This window comes from Antechinus flavipes, chromosome 1, assembly GCF_016432865.1.
Source record: "Antechinus flavipes isolate AdamAnt ecotype Samford, QLD, Australia chromosome 1, AdamAnt_v2, whole genome shotgun sequence".
In the NCBI taxonomy this organism is placed as follows: domain Eukaryota; kingdom Metazoa; phylum Chordata; class Mammalia; order Dasyuromorphia; family Dasyuridae; genus Antechinus; species Antechinus flavipes.
In genome coordinates this window covers 534,208,004-534,223,198 of record NC_067398.1, presented here as the reverse complement: position 1 = coordinate 534,223,198, position 15,195 = coordinate 534,208,004, and the positions used below count along the sequence as shown (strand labels likewise).

The 15,195-nt window shown below is 32.8% G+C and overlaps 1 protein-coding gene across 2 annotated transcripts in view; it reads right to left on the bottom strand.

The window, feature by feature from the left end:
* The window catches only part of ATP9B (ATPase phospholipid transporting 9B (putative)), a 431,234-nt gene that overhangs the window by 214,163 nt on the left and 201,876 nt on the right, over nucleotides 1–15,195 (bottom strand). For both annotated transcript variants that reach the window (XM_051970555.1, XM_051970554.1), the window contains exon 10: nucleotides 2,557–2,632. In XM_051970555.1, coding sequence (XP_051826515.1) covers nucleotides 2,557–2,632 — 76 coding nt within the window. The remainder of the gene's footprint in view (nucleotides 1–2,556; nucleotides 2,633–15,195) is intronic.

The following is a 15,195-nucleotide window of genomic DNA, read 5'->3' as shown; positions in this document are numbered from 1 at the left end:
TACATAGAGAATGTGTATGGAGGAGAGTATTTGATAGTATATCAGTCAGTATGCCAACACCTTCTAAGATGAGTCACTGTTAATAAAGCTGAAAAGATTCCAGGGTGTTCAACATTACTGTTATGTCAGAATACCAAGCAGAAATACAGAAATTGCCTCACCAATTTGGAAATCAACTGAATCAACTTGGGAGAAAATAATCTCCTTATTGATTAGGCAATAAAAAATGTTTTTTAATTTCTTTTCCTAGATGTGCACCTTTTCATCTGTAAACATTTGGTCCAACATAAAACAGCTGCGCTTAGCAGATATGTATATTATGATTCCAGGTGATTGTACCTTTACAATTTGCCTCTCATCTTGTGTCATACTGACATATTAAAAAAAAAAAAAACAAACAAACAAAACAAAAAAAAAAAACCTTCAGCTTTTCCAGAAATTGAGATTAGAGAGATTAGTCTATAATAATAACAAAACCAATAACAAAAATAACTAAACCTTTTACTAACAATAATACCTATACTTTATGTAATTTATCACAATAACTCTATGAAGTAAATATTATTATCATCTTCATTTTACAAATAAAGAAACAAAAGCTAAGAGAGGTTGATCTGCCCAGGACCACACAATTGTGGTCTGAATCTGAAGGAGATTTGAATTCAGATTTTCTGAATGATGAATCCAGAACAGTTTTCACTAAAATATCTATTTATCTAATGTAATCTAGATAATTTGACATGAAGTTATTTCAGATTCTATCTCATGGGACTAAAGTTGTTGTCTTATCTCTCCTACTTAACAGCCTTATTGCCTAAGGTAAGAAACTTTAATATCCCTGATTCTACTTCTAAAATGAGGTTAACAACATCTATCCCATGCATTATTATCCCATCACTGTACACATAAAATGAGAATGGATATGAGTATACTCTCTCCAATTAAAAATGCTATGTAAAGAAAGTGAGTTCAGGAAATGTTTGTTGATAAAATATTACTCTGTCACATGGACACACATATATAGGCCCACGCAGATGCACCCTACACATTTCAAACTACCAATGTGGGAAGAAAGGCGATTTTCATGAGTTAAAACTATATAAAGTATATTCTCAATTTTCACGTTTTGTCTAACTTAAAAGTCAACTGTGGGCTATCTGAAAATGTCACAAAAAGAAACACAATCCAGCTAAGCAGGATCTTCACATGAAATTCCAGGTTTTAAGTACTGAGGGAGAAAACCCAATTAATTAGCTATCACAGAAAGGATGAAAACAATATATATTATCCACAAATACATATTTGCTAACAAATAAACTTGCATATATTTTTTCTTGTTGATGTTATTATTGGGAAGAAATACAATTTGTATATATAATATTTAAAATGAATTGTTTAGGGCAGTAGAGTCAAACTCAAATAGAAATAGGAGCCACATGACCTCCCCAAATCATATAATAACATTATGTTCTATTGCATTTTTTATTTTTAAAAACATTTGCCAATTACATTTTAATTTTGTTCTATCAAATTCAGGATTTCACGTTGAAAACTTTGGTTTAGGAGATTTCTTAATCCCCCTACAAAACTAAATGAATTAAGTTCAATAAGGAGAGATTTCACTGACATCTCCAAATTTATGCATTCTATTATTGATCTTGAAATTCGGATTAGAAAAATCAGGTTGATGTAAGAAAAAAAAAGCATTGAACTTGTTAGGACATTGAGTTCAAATGTAAACTCTCTAAACTTATTATCTGTGAAACTTTAGGGAAGTCACTTAACCACTATGAACTTCAGTTTCCTAATCTATAAAATGAGGAGGCTGGATCAGATGACCTACAAGATATATATTCCTGTCAGTCTAAAAATTATTATGGGATAATGCTAATTAAAGAAAAAATGGAGAATATGATAGAGAAGAAAAATGAGTAAAGTCTTAAGATCAACATGACTATCCATGTACAGAAGAAAAAGTTTGGTGCTGTCTGTGTAGGAAACAGAAAAGAAGTTGGTCTAAGAAGAATGGAATGTTGGGGGAGTATTAAAAAAACTAGAATGACTACATACAGATAGTTTATTCTATAGACAGCTGGAATACTGATGTGATGCTTTTAAATTAAATGTAGTAAATATTAGGAAAGCACTCTAAGCTCTCAAGTTGTGTTTTAAGAAAATTAATGTTAAATGATACACACAAAATAATGCAATATATCACCTTAGGCTAACGAGAAACAACTGAAGTGATAAAATTACAAATATGCAAATAAAATTAGTAACTAACATTTACTGAGTATTTTCTAGGTAATTGACATTATATTAACTGCAATTAAGGACAAAGCTGACTTTTAAATAAGAACTGACAAGACAACCGAAACAGCCATATTACATTTTTCAGAAGTAGACAAATAGCAAAGTAATTGCTGTATGGCATAAAGTATTGCAGAGTGGCAGGAGATGCACTATCAAGGACTCTCCTGTACTGATACACGATTTCACCCTGTTGTACCATCTTTGTATGTAACTTCAAATGTAAATGCACAAAATATTTCTCACCTGAAGCAACAACCGTGCTTGCCCATAATGTATTTTCTATGCTGAGACTTTCATGAATGGGTGGATCACTATCTTCCTGTTAAAAAAAAATTTCAAATAAATGATTTTATGCTAGATGAATATAAAATGTGCCAAGGACATGGCCATTAATTAAATTAAAGTTGAGCAAATTTTAAAAGTAGCACATTCTAGAATAGGAAAAATGTAACAAGATAAAACTATCAGGTATGAAAGAAGTAAAGAAAACAGAAATAATCTTAAAATATTCTTATGAAACATTAAAAATAAACCTTATAAATTATATGGTATTGCAATAATATAAGTTTTACAAAAGATAATACATTAAAAAGGGAATTCTAAAGAATTCATTTGGCTAAATAATATTCTCTAAAAATCTTATGAAATCTTCAGCACAAATATAATTCAAACACAAGGCATTCATTCAAACATTTATTTAGCACCCATAGGTACAAAGATTGGTCAATGATAAATGGATAATTTTTATGAATATGGGCAGATAAAAATGTGTTTTAAACAAGAACACATGGGACAAAAATTCTTTTGCAGGCATTATTAGAAAATTGTAGAATAATAATTAACAGTTTTATGCCTTCTTAAAAATACTACTATTATGCCATTACACTTTATAATTGGTTCTCAAATAAATAAATATAAATTGCATTTTGCTCAAATTTTCCCCTTAAGAGTACAGAAACAGTATAGAATCATGGGTATGGTCAAGAAGACTTTTCTCATCTTATATGTTGACTGTGTGACCTTAGATTTAGTCAATTCTCTCTGAGTAAAAATTTCACAGACTGCCAATATGTACTTTAAGAGAATTTTCTCATTGGAGGTTTTCTACAATGAGATCACACAGATCCATAATAAAACAGGTATCTAAATACACACACACACACACACACACACACACACACACAAAAACAGAGCATCAATACACCCTATAGAAATACTTGTTATTTAAAACTAAGTTTTTTCACTGAAGACAGACATGATTATTTCTGATACCAGAATTCTCACATTGGTCAAGAGGCTTTGTAAAGATTTTTAGGTTAGGGAGTTTCCTTGACATATGCATGAAGGCAAATGACCTTTCTTTCTTATCCTTCACATAAATCAAGAAACCCCAAATTTTATTTCCATTTTACTTTCCTGACCTACAAATCCAGAAAAATAAGCTTCATTTCCACAATTTATTCTTATTTAAGACATTTAATCATTTATAAACACACCCAAATCATTCACTTAATTTATATTTAGATATATGCACTTATTTTCTCTTGTTAGATATGATAGTAAAGATTGCTTCATTATTTTTGTATTCTCTATGTCTGGCATAGAGGAGTTAATAATTATCTAAATACCTAATTAATCATGCTTAATTAAAAGAAATGATAACAAGGCAAAGAAGAAAAAGTATAAGGATCCTGAATCAGAAAACTGCAAAAGAAAAGAGATAGATTAGAGAACTTCTAGATTTATGAACTGAATGATAAGATTAGATTCCAAAGGTCCCTTCTAGATCTAAGTCTATGATCATATGCTCTAGATTTTTCTAAGAAGCAATATTGAACTAGTTCATTAAATATTTTCCAGGACATATCCTTTTCCTACTTTTTCAAACCATGAGGAACACAGTATATTATTAATATATAATAAATATTTTGCAAAAGACCATATTAAAAAAATGCAACTAATGTACCAATACTGGATACAAAGAATGAAGAGATATTCAGAAAAGAATGGCATCAGGACAGCTAGTTGGCACAGTGGATAGCGCATCAGCCCTGAAGTCAGGAAGACCTGAGTTCAAATATGATCTCAAACACAACACTTTCTAGCTGTGTGACCTTAGGCAAGTCACTTAACCCCAACTGCCTCAGCAAAAAAATAAAAAAGAATGTCATAAGAACCTGCAAATTAAATTAACACAAACTGTGATATTTGAGATGTCTAGAAAGTGAGAATAAATTTTGAAATATTCAGTATATGGGGCAGCTAGATGGCTCAGTGCATAGAGCACTAGCCCTGAAGTCAGGAGGATCTGAGTACAAATCTGGCCTCAGACATTTAAAACTTGTGACCCTGTGGCAAGTCACTTATTCCCAATTGTCTCAGAAAAAAAAAAAAAAGATAGAAACATTCAGTATATCAAAGTTTAGTCAAGAAAAAGTAATGAGAGAAATCAAAGACTTGTAAGCATCACAATCTATGGACATAATGAATGCTATATGGAAAAGGGTTGATAAGCATTGGACACAAATAAAAAATAACAAAAATATCATTATATTTTAACAAATACAAAAATAATCATTATGATGTGGGAATACATTCTGGAATCAGCTGAATACAGACTTGTTAGAAAAAGAGCACAGTAAGAAGAAAAAATTAAAAAAAAAAAAAAAGAATATAACAAATACCTGAATCCTTAGTTAAACAAGTTACTAATAATTAAAGATGAGTATAAATAGCAGAAATGATATTACACAAAAATTTAGCCTACATAAAATAACTGCCTTAAAAAGTGAACCAAAGGAGTTTAGATTCATTTACATAAACGCTTAACTAACTTGCCAAGTACAGACAGATGGAAGGCAAGTGTATAAGTGATATAGGAAAACAATAACAAAAACTTGTTTATAAAAACTTAGGGGGAACAATGATGGACATTTAATGTAAAATATCATTTCATAAAGCATAGAGAACAAGTAGAAAGAAAATCCAATTTAAAGAAATTTTAATGAGAATGATTAGAGGTAGCAATAAAGGAACAAAGAAAAGTAAACAAACAGAAGAAAAATGAAAAAGATCTACAAAGCTTTTTTATAATAAATTATTTTCACCATCAAGGACAGAAGAGCCAGTACACTTCAATTTTCATTTTACAGTTCCAAATGTAAAAAGGAGGTAAAAATGGCACAAGACATGTGAATATAGGAAACAATGAAAAATTTATATGAATGACGCAAAGCAAAATAAACAGCAATAGAAAAATAACATACACAATGATGTTAAATCATATAAATGGAAATTACAATAAAATGATCAAAATCCAATCATATGAAATTATATATAATATATATAACAACAATATATAAGCAGGCTTATTGTAAAAAAAAAAAAAAAAGAGCAATGATAAAGTATACCCTTCCTTCTTTGCAGGGTTAGGGAAATATGAGTGTGGCACATTATAGATAATTTGAGGGTTTAATGATGTGCTGAATTTCCTAATTTTTCTTTTCTTTTCTTTTTTTTTGACTTCGTTATAAGACATGGATTTCTGGAAAGAGGTAGGGAAGAAGGATTGAAGTAAAAATGTTAAGTTTATACTAATGTCTATTATTAAAGGAATTTTAGTGTTTATATATATATATATATATATAATTTGAGCAAAATGCTAACAACTTGTAGTCCAACTATTCAACAGTTTTGAGAGTCATTTAGCATACCTATAACAAAGCTCTCAACTGGAATATTATCAGAAAATGCTGAAATATTCTGTAACAATTTTATAATAGACTACCATCTTTACCATAATATAAGTGACTAAAAGATGTACTGTAGTGTTCTTGTTTGTTTTTTTTGGTGGTCTCTGGAGCAGCCTTCCTTTCAGTTCAGTAATCACCACAATAATAGCCAGGTGCTAAAGTCCAAATTCCTTATTGCCTCCTTGCCTAGGGCCTAGACTAGCTTTCTTAGAGACCTTCTAGAGTCTTGGTTTCAGTGGAGAAGGGCAGGAGGCCAGGCCAACCACCAAGAGACTGATGATGATAGAATGAATCTTTCTCCTTGCCTCTGAGAGCTTGAGCTCCCGTCTGCAGTGCTCTGTCTTCTCTGGCTCTGATTAAATCTGGCTCTGAGTCTGAGTCCCAGCTGATATGTTCTCTTATAATTACATTACCATAAGTGTGAATCTTGTAGAACTATATTAAGTACTAAGTACATGTACTGAACTAGAGAACTATCAGTACACATGCTAAATTAGATAACCATTGTCTTTATCCATTCCATTGACTTAACACCTTGTTCTTACAAGGTCCTTGTTTCAGAGTTCTGGCCCATAACAATACAGGAAAGAAGAACCATTTATATTTATAAATTTTTTTGATTACAAATAAAGATTTTGATTCAATAGAGCAAATTACTGATGTTAAAGCCCTCTTCTAAGAAAGACCTATCCTGTATCAATATCAAGAAGCTGGTTCAATCATGATCTTATCATGAACAATAAAGAAGACATAAAACAGTGCTGTCCAGTGTGATGGAGAAGATTTAACAAAGTCTACAGTTCTTTTTTTAATAACTTTTTATTGATAGAACGCATGCCAGGGTAATTTTTTTACAGCATTATCCCTTGCATTCACTTCTGTTCCGATTTTTCCCCTCCCTCCCTCCACCCCTTCCCCCAAATGGCAAGCAGTCCTTTACATGTTGAATGGGTTGCAGTAGAGATACAATATATGTGTGCAGAACCGAACAGTTTTCTTGTTACACAGGGAGAATTGAATTCAGAAGGTATAAATAACCCGGGAGGAAAAACAAAAATGCAAGCAGTTTATATTCATTTCCCAGTGTTCTTTCTCTGGGTGTAGCTGCTTCTCTACAGTTGTTTTAATCTAACAAGTGATCATCTAGCACTGATGTATAACCATTTTTATGTAGCTGATCATTACATATTTTACTATGAGCAAAAATCCTTTAGAAAAAGGAAGTAGACCTCATAGTTAATAAAAGAGCAAGAGCAAAAAGCAGGACTACGGTATAATCTCAAAAATAACAGAATGATATCTGTTCAACTACAAAACAAATTGTTCAATATAACAGTAATACAAGTCCATGCTCCAACCATTGATGCCAAAGAGACCAAAGTTGATCAGTTCTATGAAGATCTATGACTATCTAAAAGGAACACCAAAAGAAACTTCACATTCACCATAGAGAATTAGAATGCTAAAGCAGGAAATGAAAAGACAATTAGAATAACAGGTAAATTTGGCTTTACAGTATAAAATGAAGAAAAACAAGAAAATAATAGAGTTTTGTTGAAATAATTTTTTTTTTACAACCAAAAAGGCAATTCTACACACAGACATGAAATCAAGAGTGATTGTTTATTTTGCAGCCAAAAGTAAAAAAGCTCTATACAGTCAGTTAAAACAAGACCTGAAGTTAAGTGTGGCTCAAATCATGAGCTTCTTATTGCAAAATTCAGACTTAAATGGAAATAGGGAAAATCATAGGACCACATGGATATGAACTAAATAACATCCCTTAAAAATATGAAATGAAAGTGATGAATAGATTTAACAGATTAGAATCTGATATAAAAAGTGTCTGAAGAACTATGGACCATGATTCAAGATATTGCATAGAAGGCAGCAATCAAAAACATCCCAAAGTAAAATGAAGAGAAAGAAAGCAAAATGGCTACCTAATGAGGCTTTATAAATAGCTGAAGAAATAAGGAAAGCAAAAGGTAACAGAGAAAAGGAAAAATATACCCAAATGAATGTAGAATTCCAGAAAGGAATGGTCAAAAAGTTTTTCTTAAATGAGCAAACAAAAAAGAAAAAGAAGAGAAAACAATAAAATGGGAAAGACAAGAGATCTCTTCAAGAAAATTAGAAATATCAAGGGAATGTTTCAAGAAAAAATCGATATGATAAAAGACAAAAAGGGTAGAGACTTAACCAAAATAGAAGAGAGTAATAAAAAATGGCAAGTAATAAAAAATGACAAAAAAAATACAAGAAAGAGCTAACATCATCAATATCTGATAACCCAGGATGGTATGGTTATTGGTCTAGAGATACACTTGGAGAATGATGATAGAATTCCACTTGAATTATTTAAAATCCTAAAAAATGATGTGTTAAATTGCTGCATTCAATATGCCAGTAAATTTGGAAAACCAAAGAGTAACCACTAGATTGGATGAGTGGTTCCCAAACCTATACAAAGGCAATACCATAGAATGTTCAAATTACTAAAAATTGGGCTCATTTCATATACCAGAAAGATTATGATTAAGATTGTACAAGCGAGATTTCAGCAATTCCTCAACTAAAAATTACTAGAACAGGCTGGTTTTTGACGAGACAGAATAACTAGAGACCAAATTGCTAACATTTACTAGATTACGATGGAGAAAGTTTGAGAAAAAAACATCACCTTCTGCTTCACTGATTACACTAAAGCCTCTAATTGTGTAGATTCCAACATATGCCAAGTCCTCAAAGAAAATGGAATACTATGAACATCTTACTTGTCTCCTGAAGAAGCTATTTGTGGGCCAAGAAGCAACAGTTAGAATGACACATGGAACAACTGACTGATTTAAGACTGGAAAAGGAATGACAAGATTATATATTGTCACCATATTTTAATTATATACAGATACATTGTACAAAATGTAAGGCTGGATAAATTAAAAGTCAGAATTAAAAATGCTGGGAGAAATATCAAATATATGGAGAATTAAGAAGCCTCTTGAGTAGGATGAAAAGGAAAAAAAAGCTTCAAAAAAACTAAGATCTTGGCAACTGGTCTCATCACTTCTGGGCAAATAGAAGAAAGAGAAATGGAACAGTGTCAGATTTTACATTCTTGGGTTTAAATATTACTGCTGACAGCAACTGCAGCAATGACATTAAAATACACTTACTTTTAAAAGAAAGTAGTGACAAACCTAGGCAGCATAATAAAAAACAAAGACATTATATCTTGCTGACCAAGGTCCACATAGTTAAAGCTATGGTGTTTCCAGTAGGAAACTATATGGCATTGAATTAGACTTGAAGGAATGCTGAGTGTTGCAGAACTGACACTTTCAAGTTGTGGTGCTAAAGAAGAGTTGTGAGACTCCCTTGGATAGCCTGAAGATAAAATTAGTCAAAACTTTAAAAGTCCCAGATATTAGGAAAGATTAAAGACAAAAAGAAAAGAAAAAAGCAAAGGATGAGACAAATAGTGTCATGGAAATAATGAACATAAACTGGGACAGATTTTGAGAGATCCTAGAGAATAGAAAGGCCTAGTGTGCTATGATCCACCGAATCACAAAGAGTCAAACACAACAGAATGAGCAAACAATAAAAATGACACTTAAGCCTTACTGAGAAAAGAGATTATTTATGTGAAGCTTCAGGATCTCTCCTTCTTTAAAACTAAAAATTTCTTGACAATGTCCACTAATCTTTACTCCTTTATTCTGGTCTCTGATGTAGAGGTGATCTTTTCCCTCACAAAACCAACCCTTGCCCTGGTAACCTTGCTGCCAAAATCCTCCTGCCTTTTCCAAGGATTTACCCCACAACTTCCTCTCTCATTCTATTCTTCAGTCACTCTCTCATATTCAGATTCTACCTAGGAAATCCATTATTCTTTATGAACAGGCCCCAAACTCCTTCGTCATTAAAAACAGTCGAATGCAACCTTGCTATATCAAGTTATTCTCCTCCCCTCCCCCACTTTTCTTCACAATTCTTGGGAAGTAAAAAATTCTTTATTAATGTCATCTACTTCCTCTACTTATTTACTTCTACTTATCAGTTAAAACTCTGACTTACAGGAACTGTTGCTAAATGAAATGAATAGAACCAGGTTAATACATGACAACAATGAGATTATACGATGATCAATTCTGATGGACGTGGCTCTCTTATTCAATAAGATGATTCAAACCAATTCCAATTGTTCAGTGATGAAGAGAGCTATCTACACCCAGAGAGAGGACTGTGGGAACTGAGTGTGATTCACAACATAGCATTTTCACACTTTTTGTTGTTTGCTTGCATTTTATTTTGCTTCATTTTTTTCTCTTGTGTGGCATGATAATTGTATAAATATGTATGCATATCAAAAAGTTATCAAACTGTGCATACCCTTTGATCCAGCAGTGTTTCTACTGGGCTTTTACCCCAAAGAGATACTAAAGAAAGGAAAGGGACCTGTATGTGCCAAAATGTTTGTGGCAGCCCTGTTTGTAGTGGCTAGAAGCTGGAAAATGAAAGGATGTCCATCAATTGGAGAATGGTTGAGTAAATTGTGATATATGAATATTATGGAATATTATTGTTCTGTAAGGAATGACCAGCAGGATGAATACAGAGAGGACTGGCAAGACTTACATGAACTGATACTGAGTGAAATGAGCAGAACCAGGAAATCATTATATACCTCAACTACGATACTGTTTGAGGATGTATTCTGATGGAAGTGGATCTCTTCAATAAAGAGAGCCTTAATTGATCAAAGATGGACAGAAGCAGCTACACCCAGAGAAAGAACACTGGGAAATGAATATAAACTGCTTGCATTTTTGTTTTTTTTCCCGGTTATTTATACCTTCTGAATTCAATTCTCCCTGTGCAACAAGAAAACTGTTCGGTTCTGCACACAAATATTGTATCTAGGATATACTGCAACCCATTCAACATGTAAAGGACTGCTTGCCATCTGGGGGAAGGGGTGGAGGGAGGGAGGGGAAAAATCGGAACAGAAGTGAATGCAAGGGATAATGCTGTAAAAAATTACCCTGGCATGCGTTCTATCAATAAAAAGTTATTAAAAAAATAAATAAATAAATAAATATGTATGCATATATTGCATTTAACATATATTTCTATCATGTTTACTGTGTTTCCCCGACAATAAAACACTGTTTTATTAATTTTTTGGTCAGAAAAACACCAGAGGGCTTATTTTCAGGGGAGGGCTTATTTTAATGAACATTGACAGCAATTTTAATAAACAGGTAAATGTGAACAAAAAAAAGTACCTTTATTCAATAATGATCATGTCATCTTCTTCAACAACATTGTCATAAGTGTCCATACCCTGAATTTCATCCTGGATGTCTTGCGCCTCTATTTCCTTCAGAAGAAGTGGACCCAATCTGTCATGTCCAGCAATATAGCTCTCTTTAAATGAACGTGTCTTGTCCAGTTAACCTGCTCGTAGTGCCTTAGCGACACAGCTGTCAGTAATTTTATCCCATGACTTCTTCGCCCAAGTCACGACTTCTTTCAGAAAGGGCTTCACAAAGTTTCCACGCTGATTTCTTTCCATTCTATTTTCAATGTAGTCATTGACTTCCATGCACAAATGGTCCTTGAATGGCTTGTTTATTGCAATATCAAGGGTGTGTAGATAGGCAGTCATTCCTGCAGGAATCATTACTTGATCTATTCTTCTCTCTGCAAGGAAGTTCTTCATTTCTTTAGCAAGGTGAGTGCTGGCTGAGTTCTTCTTTTATTCATCCATCATGCCCCCTGAGTTCTTCTTTTATCCTCCATCATGCCCCTTTTATCCTCCATCATGCCCCCTCACTCCCACTTACATACCGGGTTTTTATGTTGTCCTGCCTCAGCTCTCCTCCGCGGCACTGCTCTCAATAGCGGCAGTGAGCAAATCACTGGGGAAGAACAGGATGACGCGCTCACTGCTGTAGCTCTGATTGGATGCAGCTCTGAGCGGGGCGTGCGTTTCACCGAAGGGCGAGGGGGGAGGGGGAGAAGAGAGAAGGGACGGTGCATACAGAGGGTACCGTAATGTAGCATGTAATGCAGGGGATCACCTTCACTACAGTGGCAATCTCAATAGGGCTTATTTTTGGGGGAGGGCTTATTTTAGAGCAATCTTACAAAGTAAGGGGAGGGCTTATTTTTGGGATAGGTCTTATTATCGGGGAAACACGGTAACATATATTGGACTACTTGCCATCTAGGAGAGAGTGTGGGGGAAGGGAGGGAAAATTGGAACACAGGATTTTGCAAAGGCTAATATTGAAAAATTGTCCAGGCATGTTTTAAAAAATAAAAAGCTTTACTAAAAAAAAACCTTTTCTCCAAAGATATCAATGATTTTTAAAAATGCATTTATTTAAAATATAAATACAAAATAGAAAAAAGCATAAAAAAGGAAGTTTGTCATGTAAAGCAGAATATAAGAGGATTCAAAATATGTAACAATAAATTGCTATTTCAAGAAAGCACATATAATAAATATTATACATTGTATTTGGAACTATCCATCTTTTCTTGGCTTACTTAAAAGTTTATTTTTTTGTTTGCTGTGCATTTTTAACTTTATTCTTCTTTTTCCCATTTCTTTTTCCCCATTTCCACAACCAGGCTTAACATTTGAGTGTATTTGTGTTTACTTATACATACATATCTATAATCATATACATTATACAAATATAAATTAATATACATCTATGTAATACTGTCCTACGCTGCTTCTCTGTTTTTCTGAAGGTGAATAACATCATTCTTATTAGGTGTAAGTTTTAACATATTTTTTCCTAAATCACTTCCTATGCCACAAAAATATTCTAACCTTTTACTATCTAAGTTTTTTTTTTTTGAATAGTCTAAAACAATATTAACATGATCAATATATAATGTAGATTTCTATTGGTTGAATCTTTAACTTTTACTTTGTCTAAGATCAATGCTTACTAACCTTACTTTTTTATTTTTTGCTAATAAATGCTACTCCTGATCATTAATATTGTGTTTGTAAATCTCATCACCAGTCTCTGCTAACTCTTTTACTCTTATCCCTAGTTTGTCTTGCTACTATTTAACCTCCTCCCCATGAGGATTTCTTCCTTATCCTCTTAACTCTACTTTTTCCTTCCCTCTTCCCATTCCCCTTAATCTAAATACTTTATCCCACTCTGTCCCCTATTTTATCCCCACCATCTCATTTCCTTATTATTTTTAGAGCTTTCTGCCCTTCTACATGTGTGTATTGTTCTCTCTTTAAGTCATTTCCAAGGTGAACTGGGTTTCAGAACTATCAGTTCTTCTTTCCCATTTAATTCCTTAGTATCAGTTCTTATTCTCATACCTCATTCATATAATAAATGTTTTTACTTTTTCCTACAAAGATTTCCTTCTTAAAATCATATCATCCTCCATGCTATTCCTAATCTTTCTTCTGAATATCCAATTACTAATGGCAATCAGATATATGGTTTACATTTCTGTGTATAAAATACAGTTTATTCTTATTGAGTTCCTTAAAATTAGTCTCTGAGGCTTATCTGATATTTCTCTTGGATCTTACATGTCAAATTTTCTATTAAGTTTAGGTTTTTTCCCCCAACAAAATCCAGAAAATCTGATAGTGTGATGATTTTTTTTTTTAATTCAGGATAATGCTTAATTTTGCTGGATATGATATTTTTGGCCACAACCCTAGGTTTTTTTTTTTTTTTTTTTTTTATTTTTTTATCGTTTGATCTGTGATATATAGTTCTCCTAGACCTGCAGTCTTTTATGGCAACTGCTAATAAGCCTTGAGTGATTCTAATTGTCACTCTAATATATTTGAACTGGTTTTGTTGTTGTTGCTTGTAAAATTTCCTCTTTGATCTGGAGGTATTGAAATTTAACAATGTTCCTGTAAGTTTTCTTTTTGGGATCTCTTTTAGATGTTGATCAGTGGATTTTTTTTTTTCTATTTCTACTTTTCCCTATTGTTCAAACACTTCAGGACAATTTTCTTTAATTATTTCTTGTATTATTATATCAAGATTTTTTTTTTTAAGTTACAGCTTCCAATTATTTTTATGTTTTCTATTCTTGATTTGAACTCCAGATATGTTGGGGTTTTTTTTAATGAGATGGTTTACATTCTTTTCCATTTTTTCATTCTTTATAATTTGTTTTATTATTTCATCATCTCTTGTAACTTTGTTGACTTTCCTTTGCCCAATTCTAATTTTCTTTCTTTTTCTTTTGTTTGTTGAGGCAATAGGGTTTAAGTGACTTGCCCAGAATCACACAGCTAGGAAGTATTAAGTGTCTGAAATCAGATTTGGACTTAGGTTCTCCTGACTTCAGGACTGGTGCTCTAGCCCCATGCCACTTAGCTGCTCCCCACCCCGCAATTCTAATTTTCTCTTTTTTTTCCCCTCTCAACAGGATCTTATTTTTCCAATTACATGGAAAGATAATCATCAACATTCTTTTTTAAAGATTTTTTTGAGTTCCAAACTTTTTCTCCTTACTGTCCCCCCTCCTCAAGGCAGAAAGCAATGTGATATAGGTTATACATGTGCAATATTTTAAAATATATTTCCATGTTTGTCAGATTGTGAAAGGAAAATGAGAACAAAAGGGGAAAAATACCAAAAAAAAAAAAAAAAAAAAAGTAAGGATGATGCTATCCACCTTCAGAGAAACAGAGAGCATTACACAGATGTATATGAATGCATATATGTATAATGTATATGATAATAACTAGGTATATGTATTTGTATTGTATAGTGTTCTCTTCTTTTGTATAATATAATCGTTCTCTGTAGGCAGGTTTCTTAGGGAGGCTTTCTGGAGGCAGCCTTAATTTTGGTTCAGAGTAATAATCACTCCAAATGTAGCCAGGTGTTAAAAGTTCAAATCTTTTATTGTCTCCTTCAATATAGCCTGGTTAGTTTTCTTAGAGGCCTATCTCACTCCTTGGTTCCAAGAGCTCTTCCAGCTTCTGCCTCTAGCTCAACTCCGACTCGTGGCTTCTCAATCTCCAACTAATGCTCCCCTCTCAATCTTTTCAACTGAACTCTCCTGACTGAGCTCAGCTGTTTTTATGCTCTTTTAGAGGTGTAAA